Consider the following 19,094-nt stretch of genomic DNA (forward strand, 5'->3'; position numbering starts at 1 on the left):
TGATGCTGTAAAGTGTAATTAAGAGGATAAAAGTGTTGAATATGAAAAGGTAAACAATAAATCAATAATTTAATAATCGTTCTGTGAATATTGTGTCTTCTTTGACAGGCTCCCCCTACAGGGACAAAATCACAATTGCCATCCTCCAGCTGCAGGAGGAAGGGAAGCTACACATGATGAAGGAGAAGTGGTGGAGGGGCAATGGTTGCCCGGAGGAGGACAACAAGGAAGCCAACGCTTTGGGTGTGGAGAACATTGGTGGGATCTTCATTGTTCTTGCTGCCGGTTTGGTGCTTTCTGTTTTTGTCGCAATTGGAGAGTTCATCTACAAGGCCAGAAGGAATGCCGACATTGAGGAGGTGAGTGAAGAACAGCACAACTGTTCATCTGAAGAATCCAAGAGTGCAAAGTAACATTCAGATATGAAAGAATGATTGAAATGTTACAGTAGACAATGGACTGATTAAAAAATTCCAATCTAAAAATGTCAGAACTAACCAATCACTTCTCTTCATTTGAATTGAAAATTTAGATACAGCGTGTATCTAAAATTTCAATTCAAATTGAATTTTAGATACACAAAATGTCTTGCAACATGTCTTGCAAAATGTTGCAAGACATTTTTTCTTAATGTCTTGCAATTACCAAATTTATTTCTATTTGCCAAATGCCACAGTAATTACAGTAAAACTTTTCTTTTTAGAGATGTTTTTTTAAACTTTTTTCCTTTTAAACTGAATGATTTAAATGATCAATTAGTTGTCCTTTCACAAGCTTCACACATTAATTAGATTTGATATGCTTCCATACATTTTTTTCAGCTCAGCCCATTTATTTTCTAACTTATGTGAAACTAAACAGTGATGAAAAATATGTATATTTCTTATCAATACTATGTATATAATTACTTGGTTTCAACTCTATGTTGAAACTAACTCTAAGTAGATACATTTCACTTTTTTACTTTTTTGTCACTGAACTCGCATCATAATTTCAGCCTCATTTCTTTTTTGTTTGTTTGTTTTAACTTTGTGTATTTAAGCTTTTTTATTATTATTTTTGCTTTTATCTAAATATCTCCACTGTCTTTTAAGTTTGTTTATCTTTTGTGTGTTTTCTCCTCCATCCATTTTATTTCCTTTTTTTTTTTTCTTTTTTTTTCACATCAGGCCTTTTGTTTCTTTTACGGGATGCAGTCCCGTCAGTTCCAACGCCGTGGCTCCACTTCCTCCTCTGGCAGCTCTTTATCAAATGATCTGGAGAGCGGCAGGCTACTGGGGGATGACACAGACTAGCCATGGCAGCTCATACACAACTCATACTCGCTGTAGACGATAGGTTTGTAAACCAGATGACCTTCCCTTTGTCCCACATCATAATGTCCCAGTATGACCTTACAGTCACACGCAATCACAGCTTTACTGATTTGTGATTGCTTTTAACCCTTTTACCCTCAACACACTAATTAATGACCCATTTTTGTTTGGTTTGTTTTGTGAAAAAAAAACCTCATGTGAGCTTTATTCTTTAATGTGTGCCTCCACATGTGCAATGCTTTCCTGAATTCATCCTTCCATCTATCCACCCGTCAACTCTGACCAACTTCCTGGTTCGTGGTAAAAGAAAACTAACCCTCATCATAATGTTGTAACCACCGTGTTCTACGGTGGGGATGATGTGCTCAGGATGTGCATTATTTGTTTTGTCAAAAAGTAACATTTTAATCCTGTCTGATCAAAGAACCTTCTTCCATATGTAAGCTGGACCCATTGTGGAGACACATAAGAAGTCATTATCCTCCCATCCGTTTACTCAGTCTGTTAGGTGCACAGCCATGTACTGGTAGGTTTTCACGTACACCATACTTTTTTCTAATTTCAGAAGAAGGACTGAACAGTGCTTTGTGAGATGTTCTTATCTGGGGATATTCTTTTTCAAACTAACCCTGCTTTAAACGGCCGATTTTTCCCCTTTGTCTTCTTGATGTTGTTTGTTCACTAATGTTCTCAAGGAGCCCCTTAAGGTCTTCTTAGAATAGTGGCTTTATACTGAAATTAAATTACACACAGGAGGACATTCTTTATTTATAACTTGTCTTCTGAAGGCAGCTAGTTGCACTGGATTGCACTTAGGCATGAATCAAAAAGGATTGAACATGCATACATGCCACAGTACTCTGACTTTTATTTGCTAAAATGTCTAAAATGCTTGCAATCTCTTTCTCCCACTTCTGGATTATGCACTACAATGTTTGTTATCTATAACATAAACTCTAAATAAAACATGGAATTGCTGGTTGCTATGTGACAAAAATATGGAGAAAAAAAAACCTCAAGGTGTATGAATACCTTTAGAAGGCACTCTGATGGCGTTTTACTTAATATATTTTGTTTTTCATCAGGTTCAACAACCTTTTTTCTCTAAAAGTAAACAGCAAAAATAAACCCGATAGTGAGCATAAGGTACAATAAATCCTGCAAATGGAACTAAGCTACATTAAACACGAGAAATGAATTTGCAGGTAATTTAGTAATAGAATGGATTGCAGCTGATGAATAATAACACACTGGAAGAGTGTCCATGGACCTGGAAACTGTGTGTGCTAAATTTAATGGTAAAACATTATCTGAAGAATTTAAGATTAGAATAAAAGTTGTTTAGTTCTACAAAAACTGAAATGGTAGACCATATGGCAGAGTGAATGACAGTCAAATAGCTAAACTGTTGTCACTGATGCACAACTTGAATAGCAAAATATGTTGAACCAAATATACAGAGGAAGAAAACTTAAAAATTATATGCCATGCACAGCAATAATTGAACTAAACTGGATTAGGAAAATCTACTATTCTTAAGAGTCCAAAACAAATATAATTCTAGAGGATAGTTACTGAATAGACTGGAATAAATTTGGTTCAAACATTTTTTGTTTGTTTGATAGAAGATGAGTTTTCTTTACTGAAGCTACAAGTCACTGGTATTCATGGAAAATCCCTAAAGATAGCATGTTTGCTTGGGAAGCCTTTGGCAAAGAAAGATCTTCTGTCGGCCTCGGACGTAAAGACAAACAGAGGATAAAAGAAACGCTTTGTGCTATGAATGATGATGTTTCACAGACCAGCCGAAGAAGAATAAAACATAAAGAAAAGATACATAATTGAAGATTAATGTGTTTTTAATGGGATCTAATATTCTCCAGCTCCAAATAAGCCTGAGGCTTTCCATCCCTTTGATCGTTTCAAATTATTACCAGATCATTAACTGGCTAATTGATTTTGGTTTGCTGATTTAAAATGTTGCACAGCAGACGTACATTTTGTGATGAGGAAACAAAAAATCATGAGTCATTTAACTTTCATGTAGAAAGATAAAAAAGTAAAAATTGATCAAGTCTTTTTCTTTTTAATCGGCTACATGCTCACATTGAGCTGCAGCTTTAGTCTAAATTTAAATTAATACAAGTTCATTACACACGTTACATATCAAACAATATTTATCATTACCATGGATTGTTGTTATTGAAAAATTAATTAACATGAAAAAACGATAAAATATTGTCCTTTTTTTGACAGTGTGCGTCTTTTGGTGCTGTGATGGAGGAGTTGGGTAGATCCCTGCAGTGTTACAAAGGTGTCCGGAGCAGGTCGCGACCTCAAAGTGCAACGAGGTCCCCCTGCATCTTCTGTCAGCCAAAACGCTCTGCAAAAAGGGACGGAGGGAGACGAGACTCCAGCGCTTGAGGCTTGGATCCAAAACTTGATGCAATTTACATCAGACTGAAGTTAACTTACTTTTTATCTTCTCTAAATTTTTTGTGAGACACAAGTTCAAAAATATATATATATTTATATTTCTTTCATTCCCTTTTCTTTAGATTGATTGTCTGTGTGAAGCACTACTGTAGATGTAGTTTACAGCATCATAGCCCTGTAAAAACAACACGTGTCAAAAATTTTAAACTCTTATACGTTATTCATAGTCCCTCGTCTTTAACTGTTAACAGTTTGTAAAGTTAAATCTTCAAACTTTATAAAGTATCCCATGGTGTAAATGTGAAGCAGCTTTACTGATTTTCAAAATAAATACTTTTTTTTGTTGTTTTTTCACGTTTTTGCAGAAATATGATTGATTTTGTTGACAGTGATGTCTTTGCACGCTACTTTGTTTATCTGCCAGTGCCCTGCGAAGTTCTTTACTGAGCCAAGCGCTGCCAGGGAAAGCAGATAACGACCTCTAAGGAAAGACGGGAACACACCTGCTGTTTTATATCCCACTCCAACCAACATCACAGATATCCATCCAGAAACTCTCGCACATGCACACAAAATGGAGCTCCACAATGCTGTGAGATGGCGAGAAGGAACGGTAAAAAGAGAAAGAGTTTCAAATGCAAGGCATTCTCAGCATCTCAAAACACACACACACTCCAAAAAAACAATCTCCTGTACACCTGAGAGTACTGTAGCAGGCTTTTTTTCTTCATTTGTCAAATTTGAAAGCCTGATGGGACGTCTTTTCTCCCTGCAGTCACAGCAGGTCTTATTCAGTGTACGACGTCTGATGTGTTGAAAAGGTGAATATATCAGTAAGGAAGACTATTTCAGTTTCAAGCTTGCTGTACATGTCACATACTATATGTTACTTTTTTCTATATGCTGCACATTTCCGGTAAAGAAAAAAGCTTCCAATTAATAGGTGTTCATTTTACTGGTATTTATAACAAAAAGTAGCAAGTGATCCAATGATGCATTGCACGACCTTTTTCTCACCAAGTCATCTCGTAGCGTGTGCTTTTCTTTGTATCATGATTTTAAATATGAAAACAAAATCAAGCTAACATTTTTGTTTCATTTTTGACCATGAGAAAACAAAAAAGAAAAATAACCAGTATTTCAATTGCGTATTTTTATTTTTGCTTTAATGAAAATCCAACTTTTTATTATATTTTATTTATATGGTTTAGTTTTTGTCACTGGTTTCTGAATACAAAATAGAATGGGACAAACACTTAATGGAGTGACATTGAAACTGGAATAAGTGCTTGTGTAGATAGTTTCTAATTCACTCAAATCAGACTTTTTACTTTGACGTGCCTGTATGTAAACTGACTGTTCTGTACACCTCCCAAAAGAATTGGACCATGCTTTACTTAATCTCGTCATGTAATGAGTTTTCTCTTTTTTTTCCCCAATTTTTTTTTTTTTTTTTGTATTTAGATTAGTTCAGGGATTGGGCTCAGTCCTGTGTAATAGCATTTGGTTGCCTCTAATCTCCTAACCCCATGAATCTTAATCAAAACCAAAGGCAGTTTTTCTTTTCTTTTTTTTTTATCTTCCTCTAATCCATTTTGAACAAGGCCAGGGATTACAATTCTGACCTTGGCATTCTGCTCTACTAAGCAAGAATCCCTGTCCATCTTTGTAGTGGGCATGTTACCTGACGGGCACTATTGACATGTTTACATTTTTTTTTACATGCTTTATCCCTGTGAGATTTATGCCAGGAAAAATCTGACAGCATCACTGGTCTTGAAATAAACACACACAAAAAATAGTTTACTTGTTTCTGCTGTTCAGATGGAGAAACTTCAAATGGATGCTGGCATTTACCTGTTTGTGGTCTTGATCCAAAAACAAGAGATTATTTATGCAGAAGTCCTGCAGCGATGAAGAGGAGATTGACAGAAAACACTCACTTGAGAATGGTTCTTATGAAAAAAAAAACCCTGCATGGTAAAATTTACATTATTCCAAATTAATAGCTTTGTTGTCTGAAATCAAATTCCATATTAAAATCTATTGTAGAGAAAAATCTCATTTCTATTATGGATCCTTCAGACTTGTCAGGCTCAGTTTGTGTATCAGCATGTGACGTTTTCAACTATACAAACAGGAGAATTAAATTTCAACTATGACTGCAGCATAAAAAATGGCAGATGTCTGAGTGTGTCCCATCCATCACAATGAAATGAAGACTCCCTGAGGCTGATAAGGCAGGTCTGTGTCAACAGCCTGTCAATGAAGACAAATGAGGAGGAGGAGGCTTTCAGAAGAGTAGAGTATCTTTTATCTCCATCTGCTCCCCTCAATGTGTCTCTCCCGTTTTCCAAGTGCTTGAAGACCTAGTTGTAAATAATTCAGGGTCAATGCTGCCATCTGCTGGTGGGCATGTGAAGTGGTCTTGTAGGTAAAAACAAAACAGCCCAATTCATAAGTACACAGTCAAAATCTCAAGTGCTACATGTATCTTTAAAGAATTATTTCCAAGTGCCAGAATAAAAAGTGTAGGTGCATTTTTATTTAGCCCTTTTTACTTTTAGAAATTTAAATTCAAACATTTTTGCAACCATGTTTAAATGTAACCAAATTACTACATAGGATCCACCTGTGTCTAATTTATTCTCAACATGAGCATAACTTTAAATGCCTTTCAGATGTGTTTGAGAAGATTCATCACCAAACTGCATCATTAAGACCAAGGAACAGACCAGGCAAGTCAGGGACACAGAAGGGCAGAAGTTTAGAGCCAGGGCAGGTTATGACAAAATTTCCCATCAGTCGTCTCACAGCGCTCTACTTCATCCATCTGAAAGAAAACTTGCTGGAATTTTTTCTTTAAGCAAAGAAAATTTCAAAAGACACCATCAATTCATATATTAGAAGCAGCAGTAGCAGCAAGAGTCAGCTGCAGATCTTGCAACAAATGTATAATTAATTTCTGTTATGAATTATTTTTCCTGTGAAGATTTTCATTCTACGATAAATGCTCTTCTAACATAGAAGGCAATTAACACCGTTTTAGATTCAGCAGATCGTGAATCATTGTGCATCGATCAGCAGCAGAAAACTGAGTTCAGAGAAAGATCACTACTGCTGACCTACTGCAGTTTTAAAGTGGCTGAATGTTTCAGCGTTTTCCTTCTTTAGCTGAATGGACAACTTTCTTTATAATAATTGTGTTCCTAAGGATTGCAGACCTTACTCTGCAAACATTTTAATTGTTAGCGGAATCTAGAGCTATATGAATGCAGCCACGTGTTTTTTTTTCTCATGCATTCCATAATCCTTTTTTTTTTTTTTACTTCAGCCACTTTTCCAGGGAGCATAGAGCTGTGGAAACGATCACCTTATCCTCTGTGAAGTGACCACTCATCATGCTGAAGTATTATTTTATAAAATGCATAATTCATGAAAAAGTGACAGCAATGTCTGAGCTCCCTGGAGCACCAATGTCATTTACATCTTTATGATTCAAAGGCTGCATCAGGTTTTTCTATTCAGTGCTCTGCACCTCACATACATACAGTTGCTGTGGTATGATCCATCCTTTTATGATTCATCTGTGCTAATCACTGTCTTGATCTTGGTAAAGGCTTTTTCCTGGCACAGCTCCCATCCAGATTAAATGCTAGCAATCTATTTCTGATTATGGATGCAAGATTTGCAAGACTTCACAAAAGGTTCTTAACCATTCTTTCCATCAAAAAACTTTATTATTATGCTGATTTAGTTGATTTGCAAAAGGTCTTCAGATCCAACTGCAAGTTGCAGCACAAAAGTAACATACATCAGGTCCCAGAGGTTAGAGTTTTAAATAAAACAGATTGCACTTGTCAATGATTGAATAGTCTATAAACTGACTTTTGTAATCACTGAAAACTACAATTTAATCCCTGACAAGAAATCTACAGACACTACAGTGCAAACAAAAAAGTCTTATGTGTTTGAGTACTACGTTCATTAATGGACATGTTACTGTAAGAGATGCACTTTGAAAGATCAAATAATTGATGAAACAACTGTCACAGAAGTATTAAATTTAGTATAATAAAGTATGTCTTGTTTAAGTATGAAACCCGACCCCTTCAATATTTCTGCATTTTGCCACATAAACACGTTTATTTTCCTTGGATTTTATTTCATGTTAATTGTGAGGTTCAATAAATTGTATGTTTTCCATTATTAAAAAATAAATATATAAATAAATCTGAAGAATTTGGCATGAAGTTTTATTCAGCCATCTTTTACTGGACGTCTCTACCATCTTTTTCTTTCTTTTTTTTTGCTATTGCAAAGGGACCATCTTTCATATTAAACAACTAAAATGGTTGCTAATTTTCCTTTGCAAAATAACTACGACTCGTAAAAACAAAACAAAAACAAACAAACAAAAAAAAAAACATACCGTAGAAATGTAAAGGATCTTTCTGGGATTTTTGACAGGTGTCTTTTCCTGTATTTTCTACTTCATGCGTTGCATCATGGGAACAAGAACCTTTGCAAAGCACGGAAACCGGTTTACTAGCTGCTACCCAGATACTGGAATGTCTGTCCTTTGTACTTGGGTTGAACTTAAGAGTTGGAGTAACCTCTTTTTGGCACTTTTATGGTATGTAAAATAAATCAGAACATTATTTTTCATTAATAAAATCCTTTGTGGTAGTAGCTGAGCTTGTTTGACTTTGGGAGACTTGAGCCTAGCTAGTTTGCTATAGTAAACTCTTGTGGTCTCACTTCAATGTTTTTTTTAATTTTATTTATATTTTAGTTTTCAAAAACTAAATTAATATTAATATTGTTAGGTTTTTTTTCACATAAAGGGCCGCAGGGACTCTGTTTTCCTCTACAAGAACATATAAGAGATGCTTACTCTGAACAACTGCCTCATTGCAGTGCTATTGCAAAGAGACCATCCCAGTGGGATGACTGTGTCACTCAAAACGGAGTTGGAGCTGTGGGCATTTTTGGAGGCTAAAGTCATGTCATCTGAGACATTTAATTGGGTCTGAGCCGCCACGGGGGGACAGTGAACAGCATTCCCGCTCTGCGTGCCTGAAAACTGAGTTTACTCCACTCCGCGTCGCTGCAGTCTGCGGATAACACATGCGTGCCGAGGCAAACTTAAGCTGTGGGTGACATTAACAGCTGAGGCGAGCAAAGTGGACATCTTTTCTTAAATCTTGCTAACCACATAATAATGAAGGGGTTTTAGTAAAAGTACAGATTGAAGTAAGAAGACATTAGTTTTTCTATTTTTCCTGATCTGGATTTGCTCAGGAGTGGCACCGGCTGACATAAGGGGCAGTAGGGAAGACCCCAATCCTTCCCAAATTGAGGATTTACTCAACTGCTTGGATTTGAACTTTTCAGAAGCCTACAGCTTTTTCTGGCTTAGTTTGGATCTGCTTCAGGTAACGATGCGCTTTCGGAACCGATTTTTCCTTCTTGCTCCTCATGTAAATAGTATTTCACACCATATCCATTGCAGTGTTGATGTGTAAAACTATATACAAATTCTACTTTATGATAGTGCCATCATTAAGACATTTATTGTATTAGTGAAACTTTTAAGAGACAGCTTCAGACAGCTTCGTTACAGAAGGTCGTTGGGGGAGAGTGGAGTGAGTGAAGCAGGGTTAAAGGAGGCAAATGCCCAGATATAAAAAGCCTGCACCTCCACTGAAAGGGGTCATGCAGCCCTCAGCACCAGTCTGTCAAAGCTCTGTAATTATTTAATCCCTCTGCAACTTCAAATGCATGATGAAACTGGTGGTTGTGTGTGCTGAATGTAGTTGGTGTATTTATAAGAGCCCACAGAGCGGTTTCATCACATGACTTATCAAACGGTCGGCACTGACTCTCATTGCAATTCAACGCGACACCTGCTGAGTTCAGTATTTATTTTACCTTGCCAGTTGAAATAGCGGGTATGCATGTAGTTTAAATATAGCCTAATTGGAAATTAAAACATTTATAAATGTTTTTTTTTTTAATAAGAGAAATTCCAAAGAAAGTTTTAAAATCAGAAAATATGAAGGCTGCAAGATGCAAAACATACACAAAACCGCACACACACAAAAATACAATGTAACAAAAGACTAATAAAGGCGTAAAAAAACTATAGAATGACACATTCTTAGGAATACAGACTTTTCATTGTTTTTATGGTGTTTGCATTTCAGAGCTACTAGTAAATAATTATAAATACTTATAATAAGATGGTTCCTTTATATAAAAAAGGGAAAAACGGCAGAGATGCACTAAAAATCTTTGCTGTTGACCAATCAGACAACTTTAGATACTAAAGAATACATATATACACATATATTTTCTGATCAGTTAATTGACCTCATATAAGTGCTACAAGGTTGGTGTTGGATTTTCAGTGTGGATTCTGTTACTAAGTGAGAAAAAAAAGTATTTTTGAGGCTTTTAATCGTGAAGTTTTCAACCTCCATCTGCTATAAAAAATTCTTAATGTGGAAGTGCTTAAAGCATTTAGTCATGTCAGGTATAAGGCAAGAATCTATGTTCTTAAGAATACACAGAGACTCTTCTGTACAAGTAACAATGTGCAAGTTGCTTTCAAAAAATGTTAAAGTGACATTAAAATTTCAGCTCTGTCTTCATTTTATCTCTGCTTTAAAAATAAAAAATAAAAATAACAGCAACTGCTCCCTCACTCATGTAGAGGTACATTACAGCCTCTCCTTATAAATAACAATGACTAATTTCAGTAGCAAAAAAATAATCAACAACAAAATTCTGATCCGTCCATCTCTAAAATATTGCATCTTCCATGTTGTGCTTTGAATTGTTCTGACAACTCCTTTTTTTTCCCTCCTTGTTGCCCCATGAAGGGATAAATGATCACCTCAACCAGAAGAGTGTCTCCTGATAAATCTGAAGTTAGAATTGCCTTCAGCCTCGATGACACATCAGGTAAACACACATGCACATACAGTACATACTGTGAACACACACTTAGCCAAATCCTACAGTACAAACTCCTTGCCTGCACCTGTGCTCCAGGATCTCAGAATGATTAGAAACAAGTTATTTTGAGGCTTTGAGCTGCTCTGATTACTCAGCTTGTCATTTAACACCAGATCAAAACTACTTTTGGTTCGTTTCCACTATGTGTGGAACATGTGTATTACATTCTGCCAACCAAAACAGACCATGCCGACTGTAGCTTGAGTAACTCCCACTCGCTTCGACTGCGGGTTCATTCTTCCACACTATGTCTGAGACAGGTGTTATCACTATTTCTGTATGACCACAGCATGTTAAAAACAAACACATACCTTTGTGCAGCACTGTACTGGCAAAATGCAAATATATGGACACCAAACTACTGTTTCAATTTTTTAGAAAAAGCACTTATGCCCCTTGAGGTTTTTCACATTTTGTAATATTACAACCAGACACTTATATTTTTTGGGGATTTGGTGTGAGTGATGACACCAAAAGCTAGGATAGAAGTTGAAGGATATTTGGTTTTCCAATTTGTAAAAAAAAACCCCATCAGAAACGGTCTGACATTTGTCTGCAGTTCACCAAATCAATACGTGGAAACGACATCTTTCACTGCAATCATGGCTGTCAGTCTTTTTGGGTGTGCCTTTCTGAGAATCAGATATTTTTTGCCCTTTCATCTTTGTAAAATAACATGATCTCAATCAGATGGCATTTAGTGTTTGTGAGCAACAGATTTTACATTTTGTCAAAGCTTAATAATTGGATTTAGGTCTGGGTTTTGATTAAGCCATTCTAACATACAGATACACTTTGATCTATATTATTCCTTGGTAGCTCTGCATGCAGGTCGTTTTAGTCTTGCTGGAAGGTGAAGTTATGCTAAAGTCTTATGCCTACTTACTCTCCAGGTAAAAAGTGCAGTTTTATAGAACTATTAGGTAAATTCAGTTGCTATGAAATGCTGTATGAATAAATGCATTATGCGTTATGAATGATCTTGCAAAGGCCCACATAGTAAGTTTTCTAAATTGCTCTTTTTCCTGTGACCTACACATGTATATTAAACCGAAAGAGCATACCTTTCGACCTAGGTGCTGCCTGTCAGGATGTTTTACTGCAGTAGGATCAGGCACTGGGACAGCAGCTGCAGCTTTGCAATGACAGAGTCAGGTTTCTCTTATAATACTAACAGTGTCTTGCTGCCTGATTCACCGTTCAGCTTTTAGAACACTGGCCTATATTTATAAGCAGTTAACACTTCCAGTTCAACCCCACCCAATCCTTGATCACCCCCCCCGCCCACCCTTGTCTTTCTTTCTCTTAGGCAGCAATGTGAAGAGCTATACCAGGAACGGCCGTCTCAAATTTGTGTCTGAGAGGTCGTTTGCCAAGCTCGTTCACTGAATGCAGCTCTCTCAAGGCAATTGTGCATACACTGTCAAAGCTGCCCATGCAGAATCTTTACCTGCAAATCATAACTGGATATTTTGGATCCTCTGAGATCATGTTATTGTCTCTTTGAACTCATGTTTCACAGCAAGAGATGAGCCGTGCTCCATCTGAGGATCAACGTTTAGACCCTCCGTGACTTCATGCCTGACATAGTTCAAACCCAACACTGTGTCAGTCCTAAGCATGAGAACCATATTTATTCCTCTTTATAATTGGCCCAAGGCTAAAGGCTTGCCCACTAATACTCCTGATTTTAGAAGGTTGCATCACTCCAGGATTCTCCACATGTTCCACAACTCTTGGAAGGGTATGCATCACTACCGAAACAGTGCAGACAATCTGTCTGTTTCTGTACGGCTGAATCCCTGTTTGACTTTACATCTGGTCCGGATGATGTTCCTGTCCATTGCAGACAAGTACAATGCTTGTTCAGTTGTATTCTTAACCTGCATGTCTTTCAGCCTGGCAGCTCATTACTGCTGCTCAGTCAGAGGACATGGCTTATTTAGAAGTGCAGCATTGTGTTACAATATGTTGTTGTGCTATACAAGAGAACCTATAGTGTTACATTTTCACAGAAAAGCATTGAGGACACGTTAAAAGGTTCTGTGGCGCATGTAGCAAATAATAGGTTATGCTAAATACAGTTGTTTGGTCTTAGAATCATGACTTATTTTGATCAAATATGTGCAACAGAAGTTGCCTTGGTATTCTAAATATAAACGCAATTGTGAAGACAATGAAAATGAAATGAAAATTATAAAAATTCATGGCATGTAAATACACTTAATTTCTTCACTTGTTTGGAGCAGAATGATTAAGTTAGAGAGGCAGTTACTGCCAAAGCCCTATACGTTTTTTCTTCTGCTTCTTTTTTTTTGTCTTTTCTTATGTACAAAGCATTCTAGAAAAAAAAAAAGGCCTATAATTTTAGTTAACTATAGTTTACCAAAATCAGATAAGGTTCCAACTGGTGCATAAAGTGAAGAAGTTTGTAATTTGCCGGGCAACTGCACATGTAATCAATGTGTCAAATGGCAAGTAGCGTGCTGCAGTCTAACTAAAAAAAAAAAAAAAAAAGAAAGGAAGGACATGTAAACCTTGAAGGTTTCAATCAGAAATCTTTCTCAAGACACATACTGTTTAGTTTGGTTTTAAAATTTTAGTCAAAATAGCCACTAGAGGGAGCTGTTGAACCACAGGTGGCGCTTCTCCTGTCATTATAAGCATGGTGGGGGGGGTCAGCTTCATAAGTCAACACATAATGATGAAATTGTTTGGTTAGTTGTGATTCCCAGTTTTTTTTTTTTAACAATAATTCCTAACAGATTGTGAACTCTATTTCTTCAGATATAAAAGATGTGGAAGACCTTTCACAGGCCTTCCCTGACCTTGAACAACGTTTACAGGTATGTAGTTCTGTACTGTCCACTAACAAAAGGAAGAAAACATCAAATGTTTGTTTTGTGGTACTTCTGTTGTTCCTTTAGCCATGAACAGGTATTTTGCTTCTTGTACTATTGCAACATTTTAATGTGAAACTCTGTGTGTCTCTGTAGTCCCCTATGATTGACTTGTGACTTGGAACGGTCCAGGGTCACACGCTTTTAGCAGTTTTGGTCAACATAAAACAAATCTGTCTCTTGCATATGTCTTCCTCTGCCTCTCCAATGTATTGCAGCCTGTGCCGCCTTGCATGTCCCTAAGAGAGAGTGTTCAGGTGTACAAAGAGCACTGCAGGATGGCCAGAGAGTTCCATCATGTAAAACACGAGATCTCTGTCCTCGAGGAACGCAAGTAAGACTCGATGATACGCGCAAATTATCCCAATCTTTGAATGCACAAGGAAGACTAATTACATGTGATGCAATTCTGAAAACAACTGAGCAAAAATACACGTGGCTTAGTTGAATTTCTGTATGCAGTTTCTCCTACACTGCTAGCACCATGGGTCTGTAGCTAATGCAGCCCTCCTTATCTGGAAACTGCTGCAGGATTCTTGGTTTCCCAATTTGGGGGTTGCACTGAAACAACCCACTTCAGGATTCCTAAATAAAGAGATGCATGAAGAGTGACCCTAGATAAGATAAAACATGATGAGTCATGTTGCTGCACTCACACTTCTTCCTTGTTGCCATTATCTACCAGTACACAAAGACTTCACATCTAACTGAAACGCAGCAAACAAGCAACAGCTATACAAGGACAAAACAACAAAAAAACTGTTTAAATAACGTGGCTACAACTATCTCAATACTGAACATGCTTTAGACTTTTGCTCACAATCATTGAAAGAAATTTATTAAGCAATACTGAGTCAGTTTTCTTACTTCTCATATTTTAGACACACAAAGTGTTGCAAGAATGACAGCAGGGATACTACTTCAAGAAAATGACAGGATCTTTTCTCAAAAGTCTTGCTACACTTAGTCTGTATGAAAGCAAAGCAAACACTGAGGACTTTACCACTCTTCATTATTGTTTGTATTACTTTGTGATTCAACATTTCAACAAAAATAAAATAAGTCAAGGGAAACATGTTATATTGTGGTAAGTAAGATCTTCTCAAAAAAGTATTCAGTAACGTACAGGTTTATGTGAAGGTTTTGAAAGTCACATGCATATGAATGTGGTTTTGAAAAATGTCTTCTTCCTCTTTTCAGCCACTTTGTGTGACAAAAATAAACATTCACTCACATACCCCCACATGTGCACACACATGATTTCCTACTTACTTCCATATTCAGAAACTCACAAATACTTCAGAATGGAGGTTGTGGCCTTTTAGTGAACAAAAACAAAACACTGTAAAAGACAAAACACTTTAATTTCAGTTATAACCAAAGGTTATAACCAAAGGTGTAATCTCTAATTCATTAGCCAGGTTACCACAGCAACCACATTTCTAAACAGTGAATCTATTTGTGGTTGCCAGGGATGATCATCTGGTATGGCACCAACAGTCAAATTAGAATATTATTAATTAGTTCATTTATTTCAGTAACTGAGATGACTAAGTGAAACAAGCAGATTATATGGACTATTTACACAAAGACTCATGCTTTCAAGCCTTTATTTAGCTAATTAGGATGACTTTAAGTTTAGAGTTAATGAAGACATGGTATTTAAGATTAGAATAATGCACCAGACCAATAAAAAAAAATCCTTGACAGTCCCTCCCACTTTGACTGTAGGACTTCCACATAATTACAACATTTACTGTATGCTTTCCCTGCCATTATTATAAAACCTAATACTCTTGTGTTGAACTCCTGACCGTAGCCTCCTATAAGTAGCATCTGCCTACTGACGTTCAGTCCAGGGTTCACTAGTCATTGAATTTCCCAGTCTGCCGGTGGAAGGGGCTTCATATTCATAAAAGAACAAAACCAAACCTATTGATATTTTCAAAGCATTTCACAGAAACTATATAGGAGATTTCAAAGTAAACAATAATAGTAATGCACTGTTAAATAGGTATCAAACATTAAAAGCCTATAGCAAGCTTTATTTTTTATTTTTTACAAGATATATAAACTTGTATATCCAAAACAAGATTATTTTATTATTTAAATATGAACTGTAAGAGTTTAATGTCAATATGAAATCTAATGTGGCAGAAACCAGAGAAATGATTCTTGACACCAGTGGTGACAAAACATATCAGGCTGGAAAAGTACACATTTAGGAGTGTATGGCTGAACTAGATATGAATATATGGACTGAGGTCTTGTATGCAGCAATGTAGGCATCACTCCAGCTTGTTGTGGTGAAAGAACAAATGAGACAAAAAGTGAAGCCCTCAATTTAATTTCAATAACAAAAGAAACCTTTCATAAATGACTAAAATAACCATTTTCCCCTGGAGAATTCACTCTGTTCTTACACACTGAATCAAGTCAGTTGAGATAGCTGAAGCAAATAATCATCAGGTCTTCGGGACACTTCCCTTTTCAGGTTTGCTGTACTGATCCCACCTTTGTAGACTATGAACTAAATACAAATGAGTGTTGCTGGAAATTGAGAGGTTTAGGTTTCCACTGACTTTTTACTGAAGAATAGACTTAGTCACACTCAGCAATTAAAATAGGCTAAATACAGTGAAGGGTTTTCAAAGACAGCTCTCACTTTTGTTGCTGTGAATAAACCAAAAATGATACCTTGACTAACAAGTGAGGAAACTGCACAGCTTTGAGAACCCTTTTCGGAGCTTTTTAATTAAAATACATGCTAAATTGTTGTGTGGGTAAAAAAAAAAAGCACAATAAAATTATTTCTGCATTTTTAACTGAAAAAATCTAAGCTAATTTTGGCTCCTGAGTGCTTTCAAGTTGGGAATTTTGACCCACAGTGCAAAACGTTTGGACACCACCGGATTAGAGAATTCCGAGTCAAGACAAATGTTTGTTTTGAGAAATTAGGAAGATATGCTTTAAGACAGAAAAAGGGGCATCAACCATTATGTTGAATTAATTAGTATCGCATTCCTTTTGTACAAATCTATAAGATAAGGAACATATTCTACTCACAATATGATATGATCCACAAATGTTTCAATTTCTTTCAGTACAGAGATTAGCTTTGTGTAATTATTGAAAGTCCAGCATATTCAGGGAGAGTTGCCATCCTTTTTTTCTACAAATGAAATGTTCTTTTTTGATACACCATAAAAAGAAAAGTCTTTGAAGGTTTGTCTTTCTCATTTCTTCAGGCGAAAGCTGCTGGCGGAGTTGGTGGAGGATGAGAAGGTTGCTGTAGAGATTGCCCGTCTCGATGAGGAGTTTCAGCGCTTAACAGAGGAGAACCACACACTGGTGACCCTCCACAGTGAGCTCAGGCAGCAGCTGGAGAGGCTTTGCCTCACCAATCGAACAAGGCAAGACCCCTCTTGACCTCCTACTTCCCAGAACCTGAGTCTACCAGACATTCAGCTGACACCAGACCAGCAACCAACAGACTGTTTTCATGTGCAGTCTTTGAATTGTCTAATTACACCTACAGGACCCTGTTTCTGTGGATGGTCTGAGGCATTTGCGCGAACCTCAGATGTACGGTTGTCATCACTGAGAAGTTGTTAGAGTGATTCTAGTCAACAATGATAGATTTTTAGGGTGCTGTTTTGTTTTTGTTTTTTTTTTTTATTTGCTGAGCCATAATAACAGAGAACAATGTATTGCAAAAGTATTTATATCATGTGAACTTTTTTATATTTAGTCAGGTTATAATCGCAAAATTCAATGTATTTTATTTAAACTTCAAGTGATAAACCAACCCATTCGATTGATTGCACTCAATCTAATTCACTTTCATAGCCCTGAACAACATACAGTTGGCTTCAGGAGTCACCTAATCAGTAAATCACAGTCAATCTGCGTAATGTGCTTTTTTTATTCAATCTCTCTGAATCAAAATCTTTTTTTAGTCATTTTTCAGTGCATTTAAAATTGTAAGTCATTTGGGTCTCTTTGGAGATGTTGAGTGTATTTTATCAATCAAAATAGGTCTGCACTTCGACTAGGACCTTCTAAAACATAACCATGCTTTTATCTAAATATTTCCCTTTTTGCTGAGATTGCATGCTGATATGATTTTTTATTTTTTATTTTTTTGCTCTGTTTTGAATTCCAAAGAAAACCTATACACTAGGTATAGGTATATACTGCCAACATCCTGTTTCACAGTGGACAGTGGACATGGCGTGTTGAGGTTGATTTGTATCTTAACCATACATTGTATATACAGTGTATGCCAAAAGGTGCTATTACAGTCTAATCTGACAAGAACAGCTTCTTATACAAGTTTACTGTCCCCCTAAATGACCTGTGAAACTTCAGTGGCTCTCTAAAAACAATAGTTTTCTTTCCACCATTCTGTAACAGCTCAATTTGTGGAATGTGCCACTTTTTTTTTTTTTTTTTTTTAATCAAAATCTTCTCCCATTTTAGCTGTTTATCTCTGGAGCTCATCCAAAGTTATCATTCTCCTCTTCGCTGCTGTTCTCAGTACTCATTCTGCCCATCTTGTGGTGGGTTTGAGGTTTTGATTGATTGGTTGAACAGCTTTAAAGTCATCAAATGCACTGGATTTTTTCGAGGTATTGGAATAAAAGGGGCAAAGTGTAAAAAAAAAGTCCAAATTGTGCATCAGTTTCCTTACTTTACATAACCATGAGCTGCTTTGAGTTGGTCAGTCACATAAAATCCCAGTAAAATATATTGAATTTTGTTACTGTAACATGACAAATGTAAAAAAAAAAACAAACAAAAAAAAACAAAACATTGAGTTTTATGAGTTAAACCTACTTATGCAGCTTGAGTGACTGTGACCTGATGTTGTAAAGCAAATTCAGGTCCTGTGGAAAGTCAGAGGCTTTATCTAAGGGAGCTAAACATGGTGAGCTATGGTCCAAAATGTTATCACAAATTTCAGTGTTAAAAACTCTGTGAGGGAAATTAAATTACCAAACTCTTTGGAAGGAATTACAAGAATGAAAAAAATAATCTATTAGTAGTATCCGCTGCCAGAGTTGTAAATGATCATTTACTTTTTGTGAACAGTGGTGTAAGTGGAATAGTGTTATCCTGTAAATAGGACAGTGAACAACATTAACTGCGGTTTCCTTTCCTCTGATAATAAAAAGACATTTTATTGTAACAACAGCATCACTTCCTTAGTTTCAATTCTAAAGTCATTCACTGTTGTATTGTGTCCTCTTTGTCAGCCTTACGAAGAAAAAGGAAGAAGACTTTTTTTTTTATGACGAATGAGTTTATTCTCGAATTACGCAACACTCACCTGATTGGCTAGTTCAACTGTCTCTGGCTTCCTTCTTCTTTTAAATCATGTGACACTTGCAACTTAGTTTGGTAATGATCACCATTG

General features: G+C 36.4%; 2 protein-coding genes across 5 annotated transcripts in view; both read left to right on the plus strand.

Annotated features, from left to right (window-relative positions):
• The window catches only part of grik1a (glutamate receptor, ionotropic, kainate 1a), a 31,510-nt gene extending 27,410 nt beyond the window's left edge, over positions 1–4,100 (plus strand). For 2 of the 3 annotated variants that reach the window (XM_016673409.1, XM_007555617.2), the window contains 2 exons: positions 109–359; positions 3,573–4,100. In XM_016673409.1, coding sequence (XP_016528895.1) covers positions 109–359; positions 3,573–3,740 — 419 coding nt within the window. In that variant the 3' untranslated portion in view covers positions 3,741–4,100. Of the gene's footprint in view, positions 1–108; positions 360–1,169; positions 1,339–3,572 lie in introns of all 3 variants that reach the window. The other variant, XM_007555608.2, reaches the window with a different exon arrangement.
• A 4,149-nt stretch (positions 4,101–8,249) lies between these two features.
• Positions 8,250–18,871, plus strand: map3k7cl (map3k7 C-terminal like). 2 transcript variants are annotated; one of them, XM_007555627.2, is made up of 5 exons: positions 8,250–8,388; positions 10,640–10,721; positions 13,563–13,621; positions 13,894–14,009; positions 16,924–18,871. In XM_007555627.2, exons 2-5 carry the CDS (start codon positions 10,646–10,648, stop codon positions 17,102–17,104), a joined length of 432 nt encoding a protein of 143 aa, XP_007555689.1. In that variant the 5' UTR covers positions 8,250–8,388; positions 10,640–10,645; the 3' UTR covers positions 17,105–18,871. The 2 variants fall into 2 exon arrangements, with proteins under 2 accessions (XP_007555689.1, XP_007555698.1); XM_007555636.2 differs by lacking the exon at positions 8,250–8,388 and adding an exon at positions 8,638–9,190.
• Positions 18,872–19,094: the final 223 nt, after the last annotated feature.

The sequence above is a fragment of the Poecilia formosa genome, unplaced genomic scaffold (assembly GCF_000485575.1).
Source record: "Poecilia formosa unplaced genomic scaffold, Poecilia_formosa-5.1.2 Scaffold3, whole genome shotgun sequence".
Taxonomy (NCBI): Eukaryota; Metazoa; Chordata; class Actinopteri; order Cyprinodontiformes; family Poeciliidae; genus Poecilia; species Poecilia formosa.